An 18,011-nucleotide genomic window follows, 5' to 3' on the forward strand; every position below is an offset into this window, starting at 1 on the left:
TGTCGACCATCTCCAACATCTCCCCAAACGACATATTTGTGGCCTTAAAACGTCTCCTTCTGGATCAGGACGTGCCTGGATCCGGCCTTTCCTCCTCCTCGTTGCTAGAATTAGCATGCACCTGCTGTAACTCCGCCATCATGCTCTTCACCCACTGCGCCGAATGAAAAGGGGCGAGGAATAGACTAGAAAGAACGTCAGGGGCGGGCGGAGTTACACGCATGCGCAGTGTGTATAAAGCGTAACACGCGTGCATATTACGTATGATCTGTGAGCGGAGGAAGGAGCATTGGATGCGCCGATCGTAAGAACGAAGGTAAGAGACAAACTTGTGCCTATACTGCTTCTAGATTGAGGCCTATATTGTAACAAGATTAGGAGAGTTTTGTGTGACATTAGGCTTTGTTTTGTGTTGTGTCTTGCAGTGAACATGGATATCTTAATGAAAGACAATGACTTCATGTCAGTATTCGTAGAGATGCTAAGTGAGCTGCCCTGTCTGTGGGAGATTACCCACCCCCATTTCAAGAACCAAGCAAAGAGGAAGGCAGCACTGGAGCAATTGTGTGAAATTGTGAAGCAGGTGATCCCCACGGCAGACATCACCTATTTAAAGATTTTCATTGGTGGCCTGAGGAGCACATATCTGAGGGAGCGCAAGAAAGTCCTGGATTCGCAGAGATCCGGAGCAGCAGATGACATCTATGTCCCCAGGATGTTGTACTATGACAGGCTGCACTTTCTGGCAGGCCAGACTGAACCCAGGCCATCCCTCTCCAGTCTTCCTTCCACGCTTCCTTCCCCCCGGCTGAGGCTTCTGACGCCCAACCTGGGCCTTCCAGGCCACATGTGGAGGAGCCCAGATTGAGCCAGGTATAGCATTCCTCTAAATATTTCTGCTTGTCCAATCAATGATGTTAACTAAATGTTAGTTGGGAGTACTAATTTAGGATTGTGATTGATGATGCAAAAACTAAAACCATGTCCCTTTTTCATACACAGGGAAGTCTCAGCCAGGAGGTGGCCCTGCCGAGCCGGCTGGCTGATATCAAGGTCCCTCCACCCCCCCTGAAAATAGAAAGTGGCAGTAGGAGGAGTACCCTAGAGGAGGCTGCTATAGCATTCTTTTGGAGGGCTACAGAGGTCCTGGGAGCACCCCACACCATGGAGGAGAACATTGCTGCCTTCATAGCCTATAAAATGCAGAGGATGGAGGAGGGCCAAAAAGTCATGTGTGAGGCCCTCATATCGGAGGCTCTGGAGAAAGGTATGAGGGGCCAAATTACACCTCACACACATCTTGGGGATGGTCCTCCTCCTCCTCCTGCAGGTCCTCCTCCTCCTCCTCCCTCTCCTCCAGGTCCCCCCAGTCCTCCTCCAGGTCCCCCCAGTTCTCCTCCTCCTCCAGGTCCTACTCCTCCTCCTGCCACATCTCCAACTGCACAGCCACAGCCTGGAAGGAAGTGCGGAAGGAAGACCAGACAGTGATTGCCCTGGGTTCAGTCTGGTCGGCCAAAAGATGCAGCCTCTTGTGGTACCACAGCCTGGGGACACAGATGTCATCTGCTGCTATCCGGATCTCTGCGAATCCCGGACCAGACTGCCCTCCCTTAGATATGGACTCCTCAGGCCACCAATTTTGATGTTGAAGAATTGATGTCTGCCGTGGGGGTCCCAGGCTTCACTAATTTCTCCTGTTGATCCAGTGTTGCCTTCCTCTTTGTTTGGTTCTGATCCCTTAATAAAGGAATTTTTGTTTTGAATTATACTCTCCTATGTGTTTTACTTCAAAAAGGACAGTTGGTTTGTGAGGATTCAGGTACATTTCAAATATACAATGTGAAATGAACAAGGGACACCAACAACAAACAATCTCCTTGAGATTAAATAATACAAGATATCAATGGTGTTGGGGTAACTTGACACACAAAACACAGACAAAAATATTCGGGAGTAAAAATAAAAATAACATTGAACAAAGATCAGCCTTGGCAAAAATCCTAACATTAAAGAAAAAAAAAGGCTGAAAATCCAAAAAATAAAAAATAAAAAAAATATAAAACTGTCAGATGTGACAACTAATAACAATATATTCAGGGAATCCCACTAAAAAAACACAAATAAAAGTTTGTGAGAAGTGTGTGTGAATATGAGCAGCAAAACTACTTAATTCTTGTCACATTATAAAGAAGAAGAGAGTGCGCTGTATTAAACCATTTTTAACATTGCAGCGTGACGAAAGTGCTGTATCCATTGCGAACGCTAAGTTTACCAGAACGAGCTGTCCCGTGTCGGAATTTCTTCTGAGCATGCGTGGCACTTTGTGCGTCGGAACAGGCCACACACGGTCGGAATTGACGCGATCGGATTTTGTTGTCGGAAAATTTTATCTCCTGCTCTCCAACTTTGTGTGTCGGAAAATCTGATGGAAAATGTCCGATGGCGCCCACACACGGTCGGAATTTCCGACAACACACTCCGATCGGACATTGTCCATCGGAAAATCCGACCGTGTGTACGGGGCATTAGACCTCTCTGCTGCCTTCGACACAGTTGACCACCTGCTCCTCCTCAGAAAACTACACTCCCTTGGCCTCTGTGATTCTGCTTTATCCTGGTTCTCCTCCTACCTATCTCAGCGCACTTTCAGTGTCACTTAAAACTCCATCTCCTCCGCGCCTCTTCCTCTCTCTGTTGGAGTACCCCAAGACTCTGTCCTTGGGCCCCTCCTATTCTCACTCTATACCTCTTCCCTGGGCCAATTGATAACCTCCTATGGCTTCCAATACCACCTCTACGCCGATGACACCCAGATCTATCTCTCCACTCCTCAACTCACCCCCCTGATCTCCTCATGGATCTCAAACTTACTGAATGGCATATCGGTATGGATGTCACACCACTTCCTCAAACTCAATCTTTCTAAAACTGAGCTTGTTTTATTTCCTCCTTTCCGCCCCCCCCCATAACTTTACCATTAAGAACAACAGCACAACCATTGGTCCCTCCACACATGCCAGGGTGCTGGGTGTAATCCTTGACTCTGACCTCTCCTTCAGCCCCCACATCCAATCACTGGCTAAATCCTTCTGTCCTAAACTCCGTAACATCTCCAGAATTTGACCCTTCCTGACTAATGACACCACAAAGCAACTTATTCACTCCTTGATACTGCAACTCTCTCCATAATGGCCTACCCTTATGCAGGCTATTCCCCGTTCAGTTTATTATGAATGCTACTGCCTAGACTAATACACCTCACTAACCGATCCGTGACTGCTGCCCCTCTCTGCCAATCCCTTCACTGGCTTCCCCTACCCCATGGTATAAAATTCAAAATGCTAATCACAACATACAAGGCCATCCACAACATTGCCCCCAGCTATATCACCAACCTCATCTGCAGATATCATCCAAATTGACCCCAACGCTCCTCCCAGGACCTCCTGCTCTCTAGCTCCCTTGTTACCTCCTCTCATGTTCGTCTTCAGGACTTCTCGAGAGCCTCTCCCATCCTCTGGAACTCCCTGTCCCAGTATATCCGATCAGCCCCTAACCTGTCCACCTTTAGGAGATCCTTGAAAACTCACTTATTCAGGGAAGCCTATCCCAGACCCACCTAACAACTGTCCCCGAGCAACCCCCATCAAATCATTCCCCGCATCTATTACCTTTTGTACCACCACCCCCTCCCTTTAGAATGTAAGCTCTACAAGCAGGGCCCTTCGGTCCCTTCTGTATTGAACTGTACTGTAATTGTGCTGTCCCCCTCTACATTGTAAAGCGCTGCGTAAACTGCTGGCACTATATAAATTGTGTATAATAATAATAATATATTGGACTGGATTGGGGTTTTAAGTGTCCAAATACAAAAGTCGCTATAAGCCAGGCACTGAACATGTTTCTGTGGCTGAATGTAACAAATATGATCAAATATAATAGGGGTATCACATTAAAGTAAAAAGTACCCAATTCCTCTGCCTATAAAACCACATTGTGTGCTACGCACTGCGATTTATCTTATTAAAAGCCAAGAACTGATGTCAACACACAGGGAACCCTGTCTTATCTTATCCATCATGTTTGGCCTATTAGAGGTCCAGCCTTGGGCCATCATGGTGAGCATACCTGCGATGAGGCTCTTCAGGGTTTGGGAGCAATGGAAATTGACCATGGCCCTGAATAGAGCACAACGTCTAGCTACACATGTCAAGGAGAGTCCCTAATGCAGCATCCAGTGCCCAAAACAAACATTAAAGGCTGGTCCCACACATTGGGGACTGGGTAAGGTCCCTGAAGTACACACCATGGGTTACAGATCCAAAACCTGCTAGAAAGCCCCTGGTAATATATTGTGAGATCTTGATGAAGTGTCAGAAGGAAAATGGAATGGTTTAAGACAGAAAAATACTTCTCAAGAGGAGAACAATTGCATCACCTAAGGACATTAGCAAAGGTGGCCGGTCTAGCAATTTTTTTTACCAGTGTTCAATCACCTAAAGGTAGCCTGCATACAACCCATGGTCTTTGAATATATGTCCTGTGTTCTGTACTTTACGATTAAGATAGACATTTTAAGGGTTTCAACTTGCTCGCATCATTCTACATAATAATTAGTCCAGTTCCACTTGTATACAATTCTTTGTACTGCACATACAATATGTAGATATGCAGACCCTGCAATTCTAATGATCTATTTTTATATTTATAAAATGTTATCTAATTACTGGTATTACCCCAAAAGTAATAAGTATAATATCTAGTATGTACAGTATTTGCTGTGGAAAAATATTTCATTTTTTGGCTTTTTCTACCATTATACCATTATACATAAAAAAAATGTCAGTTCTTGATGTTTTAGTTAAAGACCATTTTATGTATTCAGGTTGGCTGAAATGATTGCAAAATGCAGTATAATGACAAGCAGTTGGCAAATATAAAAAATGCATGAGATCCACTGCTGGGAGAGACTCTTAATAATCAATGTAAATGCTCAGAGGGCTAGGTCATTTATAAGGGTTAAAGAGGTTTCTCACTTGGGGACAATAGTATTAATATATGACTGTGACTTACTGGAGGATCATAATCTTCAGCTGTAACTGTAACTATCACTGTGCCCTTTAGGGCATCTGGAGCCACCATTCCCCAGTAGAGTGCTCGACTAAACACAGGCGAGAAATCATTCATATCCTGAAAAACAAAATTAAAAACAGTATTTGTTTATTTTTTTTTACAGTAGATGCAAAATTACATCACAGGTTCAACAATTTAATTTGCAAAGAATATTCGGTCATCTTCCATTATCATAGACTGCCTGCAGCTTTCCTAATCCTATTAATACAATGTAACAATAATCCCATGAGGAAAAAATCAACCATTTCAATACTGCCTAAATGTGACACGGAGTACAGGAAAGTTCTCCTGCACATTCAGGGAAAAAAACATTTTTGACCAAGATGTTCTGTCCACAACACATTCATATGGTTGAGGAATAGATTGAGGAATAGATTATTTCTAAATAAAATAGGAATAATGCAGAATGGTGCACAAGTAAAAAAAAATGCTGGCTACATGGTACAAAAAACTTTAATGGATAGAAACAAAGTGGCAATTCACGTGTGGCAGTTAATAAGAGTGCATGTCACAAATATTTACTATTTACTGGCACATATTTACTGGCACATGTGAGTTGCCACTTTCTTTTTATTCATCAAAGTTTTCATTTTATCCATTAAAGTTATTGTGCATTACTATACTTAGATTAGAATATCCTGGCATTCTAAATAAAACACTGAAATCAGAATATTTGGAGGAACTATAGTAACCTTGCATCAAATCTAGGGATATAAAGTACAATTATAACATGCACTGTGTATTATCATAGTTACATAGTTAATCTGGTTAAAAAAAGACACAAGTCCACCCAGTTCGATCAAAATAGAAAAAAAACACACACACAAATAGAAAACCTCCATATACACTGTCTTATACCCACTGTTGAAGCCCAATAAAGCATGATCCAATTGGTCCAGTGAAGAAAAAAAATTCCACCCTGATCCCCCAATAGGCAATCAGATATTCCCCGGATCAATTTTACCTAAGAATATTAGTATCCAGATATATTATGTGCATATAGGAAAGAATCCAGGGCTTTCCTAAAACAATCTATTGAGCTGGCCAGAACTAGCTCTTCAGAGAGTCTATTCCACATTTTCACAGCTTTTACTGTGAACTTTTTTTATTTGGAGATTAAATCTATTTTCCTCCAGTAAAGAGTGCCCCTTTGTCCTCTACAATGACCTTAGTGAATAACTACACAGAGTTCACTATTTGGACCACTTATGTAGTTATACATGTTGATCATATCCCCCCTTAATCTCGTCTTCTCAGGTGAGAATAAATTAAGTTCATTTATTCTATCCTCATATCTGAGCTCCTCCATGACTCTTATTAGTTTGGTTGCCCTTCTCTGCACTTTCTCCAGTTCCACAATATCCTTTTTTGTTAACTGGTGCCCAAAAATAAACTGTGTATTCCAGACGAGGTCTTACTAATGATTTGTACAGGTGCAAAATGATATCTCTCTCTGCAGTCCATACCTCTCTTAATACAAGAAATTATTTTGCTCACTTCGGAAATTGCTGATTGGCATTGCATGCTATTATTAAGCTTATGATCTACCAGAACACTTCAGATCTTCTCTACCATTGATTCCCCCCAGTTGTACTCCATATGTGCACATTTCTAGCCCTCAAGTGCATAACTTTACATTTATCAACATTAAACTTAATTTGCCACATAGTTGCCCAATTAAACAGTGCATTGAGGCTGGCTTGTAAGTTGGAGACATCCTGTAAGGACATTATTCCACTGCATAGCTTGGTGTCATCTGCAAGAACTGAAATTATACTTTCAATCCCAGACCCTTATCATTTATAAATATATTAAAAACTTGCCGACCATGCCATAGCCGAACAACGGCTACATTGCGGTCGGCTAGTTCTGTGAGGGTGGTCTTTGACTTCCTCCCGAACTTGCACATGCCCCCCTGGGGAGCACACCTGGAGGTCTGAGATCCTCTGGACCCAGCACATCATGGATCAGAGTAAAGGGCCCTTTACCCTGTGATCACTTGTCAACAAACCGGTGCATGTCCGGTTCACCTCTCTCTTCTCCTCACGGTGATCAGTACAGCATGTGAGGAGAGGAGGGAGCAAGTGCAGCAGCATGAGTGGGCTAGATCTGAAGTGCCCACAGGGCTGATCCGTGCCCATTCATGCCTCATCTGTGCCTTATCCATGCCACATTAGTACTCATCTTTGCCACATCAGTGCTCATCCGTGCCCATCCATGCCACATCAGTGCTCATCCATGCCACATCAGTACTCATCCGTGCCACATCCATGCCACATCAGTGCTCATCCATGCCACATCAGTGCTCATCCATGCCACATCCATGCCACACCAGTGCTCATCCATGCCTCATCCATTCCACATTAGTGCTCATCTGTGCCACATCATGCCACATCAGTGCTCATCCGTGCCTCATCAATGCCACACCAGTGCTCATTCGTGCCTTATCCATGCCACATTAGTGCTCATCCATTTCACATCCATGCCACATCAGTGCTTATCCATGCCACATCAGTGCTTATTTGTGCCACATCAGTGATTATCCATGCCTCATCCATGTCACATCAGTGCTCATGTGTGCTACATCCATGCCACATCAGTGCTCATCCTTGCCCCATCCATGCCAGGTCAGTGCTCATCAGTGCCTCATCAATGCCACATCAGTACTCATCCATGCCACATTTGTGCAACATCAGTGCTCATCCGTGCCACATCCATGCCACATCAGTACTCATCTGTGCCTCATCCATGCCACATCAGTGCTCATCTGTGCCCATCAGTGCCACTACAGTGGCCATCAGTGCCCTACAGTGCCTCACAAAGGTGTAATAGGTAGTCAGGGAATTAGATGTGTAATTTATGTACCTAGAACACCTTTCGGTGCTCCCTGCATGTTGGGCCTCTGTATGTGGCCAAGCTGTGTAAAAGTTTCACACATGTGGTATTGCCATACTCAGGAGGAGTGGCAGAATGCATTTTGAGGTATAGTTTTTGCTATGTACATGCTATGTGTTAGAAATATCTTATAAATTGACAACTTTGTGTAAAAAAAATGTGTTTTCATTTTCTCCCCACATTTTACAAAAACTTGTGTAAAAAAAAGGACATGTTCAAAAGACTCATGATTTCTCATAGATTATGTTTTGGGGTATTTGCTTTCCAAACTGGGGTCATTTTTTGGCCATTTCCATTGTCCTGGTGCTCCAGGGCCCTCAAAAGTGTAATAGGTATTCAAGAAATTAAATGTGTAATTTATGTCCCTAGAACACCTGATGGTGCTCCCTGCATGTTGGGCCTCTGTGGCCAGGCTGTGAAAAAATCTCACATATGTGGTATTGCCATACTCAGGAGGAATAGCAGAATGTGTTTTGGGATGTACTTGCAAGTATGCATATTCCATGTGAGAGAAATAAGCTGTTTATATGACAATTCTGTAAAAAAAAAATCTTCATTTTGAAAAGAAATGTGGGAAAATTACAACTTGAAATAACTCACCATGCCTCTTACTAAATACCTTGGAATGTCTACTTTCCAAAAAGGGGTCATATGGGAGGTATTTGTACTGTCCTGGGTTTGTTAGTGTCTCAAGAAATGAGATAGACCATCAGTACATCAGGTGTGATAAATTTTCAGTGATTGGCACCACAGCTTGTAGACTCTATAACTTTCACAAAGACCAAATAATATACACTGATTTTGTTTATTTTTACCAAAGATATGTAACAGTATAAATTTTGGCCAAAATTTATATAGAAAAATTACTAATTTGTAAAATTTTATAACAGAAACAAAGAAAAATGTGTGTTTTTACAAAATGCTTGGTATTTTTTTCATTTATAGCGCAAAAAATTAAAAAAAAACAATGGTGATTAAATACCACCAAAAGAAAGCTCTATGTGTATGAATAAAAGGCAGAACATGCGAAGAGGCAAAAAATTTGTTTGAACACGCGAACACCGTTAAAGTCTATGGGACACGAACGTGAAAAATCAAAAGTGCTAATTTTAAGGGTTAATATGCAAGTTATTTTCATAAAAAGTGTTTGGGGACCTGGGTCCTGCCCCAGGGGACATGTATCAATGCAAAAAAAAGTTTTAAAAACGGCCTTTTTTTTGGGAGCAGTGATTTTAATAATGCTTAAAGTGAAACAATAAAAGTGAAATATTCCTTTAAATTTGATACCTGGGGAGTGTCTATAGTATGCCTGTAAAGTGGTGCATTTTTCCCATGTTTAGAACAGTCCCTGCACAAAATGACATTTCTAAAGGAAAAAAGTCATTTAAAACTACTCGCGGTTATAATGAATTGTCTATGGGAGAAATCAGAAGTGCTCATTTTAAAGGCTTATATGCATGGCATTGTCATAAAAAGTGTTTGGGGACCTGGGTCCTGCCCCAGGGGACATGTATCAATGCAAAAAAAAAGTTTTAAAAACGGCCCTTTTTTTGGGAGCAGTGATTTTAATAATGCTTAAAGTGAAACAATAAAAGTGAAATATTCCTTTAAATTTCGTACATGGGGGGTGTCTATAGTATGTCTGTAAATTGGCACATTTTTCCCCCATGTTTAGAACAGTCCCTGCACAAAATGACATTTCTAAAGTAAAAAAAGTCATTTAAAACTAATAGCGGCTATAATGAATTGTCAGGTCTCGGCAATACAGATAAAAGTCAATGAAAAAAAAACGGCATGGGGATCCCCCCAAAAATCCATACCAGGCCCTTTGAGTCTAGTATGAATATTAAGGAGAACCCCGAACCAATTTTTGTTTTAAATTGCGTGGGGGTCCCCCCAAATTCCATACTAGGCCCTTCAGGTCTGGTATGGATATTAACAGGAACCCTGCGCCATTTTTTTTTTTAAATTGCGTGGGGGTCCCCCCAAATTCCATACTAGGCCCTTCAGGTCTGATATAGATTTTAAGGGGAATCCCGTGCCAAAATTTAAAAAAGAGTGGCGTGGGGGTCCCCCCAAAAAATCCATACCAGACCTTTATCCAAGCACGCAACCTGGCAGGCCGCAGGAAAAGAGGGGAGATGAGAGAGCGCCCCCCCCTCCTGAACTGTACCAGGCCACATGCCCTCAACATGGGGAGGGTGCTTTGGGGTAGCCCCCCAAAGCACCTTGTCCCCATGTTGATAGGGACAAGGGCCTCATCCCCACAACCCTTGCCCGGTGGTTGTATGGGTTTGTGGGCAGGGGGCTTATCGGAATCTGGAAGCCCCCTTTAACAAGGTGACCCCCAGATCCCGGCCCCCCCTTTTGAAATGGTAACAGGTACATTGTACCTGTACCATTTCACAAAAAAAGTGTCAAAATGTTAAAAAACCACAAGACACACTTTGGGACAAGTCCTTTATTAAAAAATAAAAAAATAAAAATGACCGACAAAGTCCATTCATCTTCTTCTCTCGCTCCGCGGACGGACCGTAAAATAAAAAAAACACCTGCAGGCCACCACCAATCTGCCTCCATGGGAGGCTCCTACTGTCAGATGCATCCTCGCAGGTGACAGTTCTTATATAACTGAGATCGGGGCCACACAGTGATGGACCCGGGTGACCCGCCCCCTCTGATGCATGGGGACTTCCCAATGGCTTCTCCGTGGTGTCAGAGGGGGCAGGGCCACCCGTTTACGTACCTGGGTCACCCTATAGCAGTAAGGCTGCTATGAGGTGGTCGGCAAGTGGTTAAATTACATGTTTTTTATTGAATCAACTTTTTTTTAAAGCATATTTTTTTGGGGGTTTCCAAAATATAATACATAAAAAAAAAAAAAATCTTATAGAAGATACAAGTTGCAAATACAGCAGATACAATGTTCAGCCATATATGAAAAATAAAAGCGTAAAAAAGAACCAATTTTTCCAAGCCTGTAGACTTTACCTTACACATTAGCCATGTGTGGAGAACTATGTCAAACGCTTTTGCAAAATCTAAGTATCCCAAGCCACAGCAACCCCTCTGTCCAAGGTTTTGCTCACAACCCTATAAAAAGTAATCAGATTTGTCTGAGAACTTCTGTCTTTTATGAATTCATTCTGACTTTTGCTTAAAATGTTTTTTTCTAACAAAAACTCATCTATGTGGTCTTTTATTATACTTTCCAGTATACTAACAGGTCTATAGTTACTTGGTAAAGACTTTGACCCCTTTTTGAATATAGGCAACACGTTGGCTTTATTCCAATACAGTGATGCCAGTCATTAAAAATAAGAAACAATGGCTTTTAAAATGACAGAGCTCAATTCTTTTAGGATCTGTGGGTGTATGCCATCTGGTCCAGGTGCTTTTTTCACAATTTTTTTGTCTAAATATTTCTCAACCATATACATTTTGAGCCATAGCGAATCATTTGAGACCGTGTCAATATCGTCCCAATTATGGACATGAGCTTCCCGATGCTCCTTTGTATGCACAGAGCGAAATAAGGCATTTAATAAATGTGCCTTCTCTTTGTCCCCAGTCACCCACTTTAGATTATTTTGTAAAGGGCCTACATGCTCAGACCTGACCTTTTTATTAATAATATATTTGAAGAATTTCTTTGGTTTTGTGTTACTCACTTTTGCAATCTGTCGTTCGTTTTGAATTTTTGTGGTTTTGATTTTTCCTTTTACATATTCTGTTATATTCCTTGTAACATTTAAATGATGTTCCTTTATTTTTATATTTTTTAAAAGCTCTTTTATTATTTTTTTAAGCTTTTTAATTTTGCCATGAACCACATATGTTTTATTTGTAGCCCTTTAAACTTGTTGCCCATGGAAATATATTTAGCAGTGTGTTCCATACAGTCATTTTGAAGAATTCCCATTTCTGTTCTCTGTTCATTAATGCCAATATTCCCTCCCAGTCTAAGTTTCGGAGAGCAGCCTTCATCTTTGGAAAGCTTGCTCTCTTAAAGTTAGGTATTTTTATATTTCCAGTATGAGCTTGTTGCTTACAGCTAACATTAAATGAAATTATGTTATAGTCACTGATACCCAGATATTCTTTTATATGAACATTAGTAATAAGCTCTGCATGGTTTGAGATTACAAGGTCCAGCAGAGCATAATTCCTATTTGGGTCCTCTATAGATTGTACCATAAAATTGTCTTGTAATAGGTTTATAAATGTTTGCCCTTTAAATGTTCGTGCAGTACCATTACTCCAGTCAATCTCTAGGTAATTAAAATCCCCTATTATTATCACTGTCCCAGCCCTTGCAGCCCTTTCTATCTGTGCAAGGAGTTGACTCTCCACTTCCTCATTAAGATTGGGTGGACTGTAACAAACTACAATGATTAACTTTGTAGTACAGACACCCATATGCAATTTCACCCATAGTGTTTCAGCCTCATCACACTCTCCATCTACTAGGCCCTCCTCTTTCACATTTTGCTTTGAGATCACTTATCATATAGAGATATACACCATCACCTTTCCATTTCACCCTGTGAGTATAGCCAGGAATAATAATAGCCCAGTCATGTGAAGAGTGAAGCCAAGATTCAGCAATTCCAATTAAATTATAGTTCTCTTCCTACACCAAAGCTTTGAACTCACCTATTTTGCTTAGTAGACTTCTGGCATTGGTGAACAAACACTTCAATATGTTGTCACATTTTGCTCATGTATTTTGCATATTTTTTTATTTTTTATTTTAATACGGATGGTACCATTTCCAATGGTTGTTTGTAACATGGGGACCTTTTTTATCATGTGCCATAGCCCTCCACCTTATTTTTATAAATTCCACCCACCAATAGGGCCTGACCCCTGTCTGACCTGTCTGCCCTATTATAATCTAATCTTATGCAATGACAATCAATCAGATTTGGAGTAGTAAAAATGAAATGAAGATTAAGTTGGTTGTATCATGGTGTGCACTTTGCCGATTTCCTGCACTTAACACTGCCTTTTAAAAAATTACCTTGATAATGTATACCCTTGTAATACAATAAAGGAAGTATGCTTTCCTTAACTATCAAATGCTTAAAACAATAGATTTTAACTATTTATTACAGAAGCTTTATTTTCACATCCAGCCATCGAGAATATCATGTAGATAGTGACTTCAGCTGTGTACAGTAATTTTGGCACACAATTCACTAAAGAATCCCGTATGCATTATGAAAATCATCTGACTCATTTTTCAGAAATTTTGATTGACACAGTAAAAGAGTCAATTAATCAAAGTGTAATATCGAATGTGAGGTAAATACCGCACAATTGTTAAAAATGTGAGCTAAATACTGCAAAAAAAAATTAGATAAATTATTAAAGTAAATTTACTAAAAACACATGTATTCATTATTTATCACCTGGTGTAGGCAGCCAGTATTTTAGTAATGCACAAAATAGCAATGAGGGGACCTCTGCACAGGCCAATAAGTTAAAAATGTACAATCAGTATGAAAATGTATCAGTGTGAAAATATTCTACTCTGAGTTCAGGAATGAAAATAATCTAATATTAAAATCAGAAGCAGATCATTACGTGAATGGAAGTCCACTAGAATGTTTGCATAGTTTCACATAATTTTATGTGTACATTTATTTACAGAACTATCTTCCTCCAGTGAAGTGTTAACATGTAAAAAAAAAAATTGTGAAAAAAACAAAGTAAAAAATAATGCCAAAATTAAGTATTACATATTGCATACATACTGCGTTATTTTAACTGACAATTGTGCCATCATGCAACACTATACCCAAATTAAATGTATGTCAATTTTTCCAACAAATAGAGCTTTCTTTTGATCACCGTTGGGCTTTTTATTTTTTGCACTATAAACAAAAAAAGACCAACAATTTTGAAAAAAGTATATATTTTTTCTTTTCTGCTATAAAACATGTCCAATTTTTAAAAATCAAATGCATTCATAAATTTAGGCCAATATATCGTACTACATATTTTTGGTAAAAAAAAAAAAATCCCAATAGGCGTATATTGATTGGTTTGTACACAAGTTATAGCGTCTATAAACTATGGGATATATACTGGAATTTTTTGTTTTTCTTCTATAGTAATGGCAGCAATAAGTGACTTATAGAGGGACTGTGATATTGCGGTGGACAGTCTGACACTAACTGACACTTTTGACACTTTGTGGGAACCAGTGACACTAATACAGTGATCATTACTAAATGTACTAATGATACTGGCTGGGAAGGGGTTAAACATTTAAGGCAATCAAATTGTTAAATGTGTGCGTAACCAGTGTCTGTGTGTACTATGTGTGGTGTTTTTACTATGGGATGTGATGGATTTTATTCCCTGCTTTGCAAAGCTCTGTCCAGCCTATCTCTTTAATCATCAGCAGCTGCCGGCACATCCATTGGCCGGCACTTGCTGATTGGCTTGTGCTGTGTTTAATCACTCCTACCGGAAGTGAATAATCACTCATATATCTATGATTCTTTACAGAACGGCCACCCTGTAGCAGTAAGTCTGCTATGGGGCGGTCAGCAAGTGGTTACATTACACATGTTTTTTACTGAATCAACATTTTTTTTTTAAGCATACTTTTTTTAGGTTTCCAAAATATAATACATAAAAAAAGAAAGATCTTATAGAAGATACAAGTTGCAAATACAGCAGATACAATGCTCAGTCATATATGAAAAAAAAAAGAGTATGCATAAAGTAAAGGAATGATATCTCCTATATCAACCACAGTGAAGTCCTCTTACTTTAGTAATGCAAGATAGTTGCTATGTGGTAATAAATGAGCATCTTATGCTTGATAAGATATATAACAAAGTACAAAACAACATACTTAAATCAAGTACAGTATGCATGAGATAACAAAACTAGGAACAAGAACAAACATTTGTGATCATGTGATCAAGTATGAGATCAATATAAAATCAGCCATAAGTTGAGAGATAGATAGTAGTACTTCTCAGCATGATGTATTTCTCAGAATAGGGCCTTGACGGGCTATCCAATGTATCCCAAATGGCATGAAACAGTTTATATATCCCCGTTTGATAAGCTATACATGTTTATAGCTCACATCTAGGTTCAACTGATGAATTATCTCAGAGACATTAGGAATTTTAGTGAGTTGACTACTATTGAGATAAATGCTGCATGGGTTATTTTAACTCAAAAATGCATGCAGCATTTATCTCTTAGTGAATTGACCCTTAAGTCTCTTGTTAGCCAAAGCTGTCATTAGTAAATAGTGTATAATTCATACACTGTACATGCAATGTTGCTGATATTTCTGGAAAAAAATTGGAAGCGTGCTTTCCTGCCATAGGGAAAAAATGTACTGAACATTCTGCATGTCTGTTCCAAATTGTGTGCTGCTCCCTGCTTGTCAGGACATTCTGTGATAAATGGTAATCATGGGACAACCTGGATAATAAGGGTACATAACCAACAAAGTGAATCAAACAGAGAAACATCTAACATGTAATGTAGAGGATATATTTACATATCATTCAAATCCCAGGGAAAGAGATTATAATTTATTATGTACAAAATGTTTCTTGTAAAGCATCCACAAAATGTATTCTTATTATTCCTATTTTTAATTCATTAAATGCACTGATATTTAAGGATCATAAATTCTACAAAAATTGCTGCAGATTATAAAAAAATTAGTTTGGATCTGGATCATTGTTCATACAAGTCCCCCTTGTATTTTTAAGTAAAAAAATTCAATTTAAACTATATCCTTAATTGGACACATTCGGAAAAAATACACCTGACTCCATTGCTATTTCAGATTAATATGGGCAGCATATGTAATTCCCCTAAATAACCATTTTATAATAATGCACTCTAGTGTGAATAAAATGACATGGTATTACTAGTACAGAGATGAAACCTAGCAACCATCATGTTTTGGTAGTTTGCCAGAATGGCGTAATTTATTTTTATAGAGCAGAGTGCCAGTATCAGAATTCTCAAGAATTTTGCCTTATTGGTATCATGCAAACATTCTTCTTAATGCTAAAAAAATTCCTTGTTAATGAGCGGTATCATTGTGGAAAATATACTCACTATAGAGACCTTTGTGTAATTTTAACTAATAAGGATATAATACTGTCATTCTATTCATATTCTGCTTGAGAAAAAACAGATGTTTTAAAGATATTTTTAAGAAATGCATACCTAATGTATTATGACTCAGAAATATTAAACTTATACCTATACCACATATGCAGTACAGTTGAATTTGTTTTACAATGAATGGTTAGATATAAGCTATCTGATTGCTTTACTTTTTTTTTTTTTACTTTTCCAAAGAAAAATATGTCTGCTCAGTCATTAAGTGGAATTATACTGTATGCCTTTTTAGCTCTTGTGGTGAGCCCCCTCTTCGTCCACTTGAAATATTTGGGAACCATTCTCTAGGATGCAGAAACAAATCTACCAACTATATTTACAGTACACTGTAGACTACAGGAAGTACACAGTGCTAGTAAATACACAGACAATATAATAAATGCAGAGCACTAGGCTAATATATGGACATTTTATAGAACATTGTAAAAAACATTTTAAAACATTTATACTACTTTAACCGAAGATCCATATTTATCATGCGAACAATGTCAGAGACCACAGTTCTTTGTGCATTGTCCTCCCTTAATTAAACTACAGATCTTCTTTTTCGCACCCACGATGCATGTATTCATTCTCATAATTGTAATTTATTTATCAGCAGACTTCTTCTGTTAACAATTCAGCAAGATCTCATACACCACTACAATGCTAAATGGTTTCTAATAGTATTTACAGTCAATAGGGCAAGATAACAATGGCAATGCCACTATTTTCTAATGCTGACAACTGAAAATGAGAATAAATCAAATTGTATTAACTGTTTTAACATCAATTTATTCCATATTCTATAGTAACTTACAAAACATACAGTATTATATAATGATTGCAATTACTTATTGTGTTTCAGAATCCACAGGTTTAGCTCTTCATTCATATAGAAAATTGGCTGCACACAATCAAGCTGATAAGTGAAGGTTAGTTGTAAATAGCACAATTATATATTCCGTAAATGTGTACACACATGACATAATAGCTGTTATGCATAATATTTCTTTCCATGAAACCTGATGGCTGAAAATTACCATAAACACAGCCATGCACTATTCAGATTCAGCTCCTGCCTTTCAACGGCATACATTCAAATTATTTTTCTAAAGCTAGTTAGAAACTTTAAATACATTACCTAGGTAGGAAACTATTATGTATGGTGCAGTTACCAATATTTACCACATGCTTGTAATGTAAATTGTATAATTTCAAAATGTATACTAACCATAACATACAGTTTTGTACTGTACATGTTAAATGACTGGACAATGCATAAGTATTCAATGTAAATTTATACTCATTCGTTCCACTATATTTAGAGAGGGAGTCATGGTTGTCAGCCAGACTGAACTTCAAACATGTCTTTCTCTGTTCATCTCCATTGCATGGGGGTGGGTTAACTAGTAGTTTAAAGAATGAAGACAACATTATTTTTGCTTGTAGCTACAAGTAAATTGCAAAAACAATCTAAGATCAACAGGTATTTTCTGTGCTTGCTGGAAATGTTCTTACCTTGAAAAATATGACTTTTGTACTCAAAATATATTTTTTTCTGCATTCATTGTAGGTCAAGGGTTATATTTTAGATTATTATCTACTAAGTATGGTGTCATCTGCAAGAGTATGATGCTAGGTGCAACAAAAAAAATAGAAAACCATACTAACTGATTAACCACTTCAGCCCCAGAAGATTTTACCCCCTTCCTGACCAGAGCACTGCGCCGGTTTAACTGACAATCGCGCGGTCATGCGACATTGCACCTAAACAAAAAACATCCTTTTTTCCCACAAATATGCCCTGTACACACGGTCGGACATTG

General features: G+C 39.0%; 1 protein-coding gene across 1 annotated transcript in view; it reads right to left on the minus strand.

The window, feature by feature from the left end:
* Positions 1-18,011, minus strand: part of PCDH15 (protocadherin related 15) — a 2,079,434-nt gene that overhangs the window by 474,689 nt on the left and 1,586,734 nt on the right. Inside the window, exon 22 of the mRNA XM_073596339.1 lies at positions 5,074-5,190. Within this exon, the coding sequence (XP_073452440.1) occupies positions 5,074-5,190 (117 nt within the window). The remainder of the gene's footprint in view (positions 1-5,073; positions 5,191-18,011) is intronic.

The sequence above is a fragment of the Aquarana catesbeiana genome, linkage group LG08, assembly GCF_042186555.1.
Source record: "Aquarana catesbeiana isolate 2022-GZ linkage group LG08, ASM4218655v1, whole genome shotgun sequence".
Lineage (NCBI taxonomy): Eukaryota > Metazoa > Chordata > Amphibia > Anura > Ranidae > Aquarana > Aquarana catesbeiana.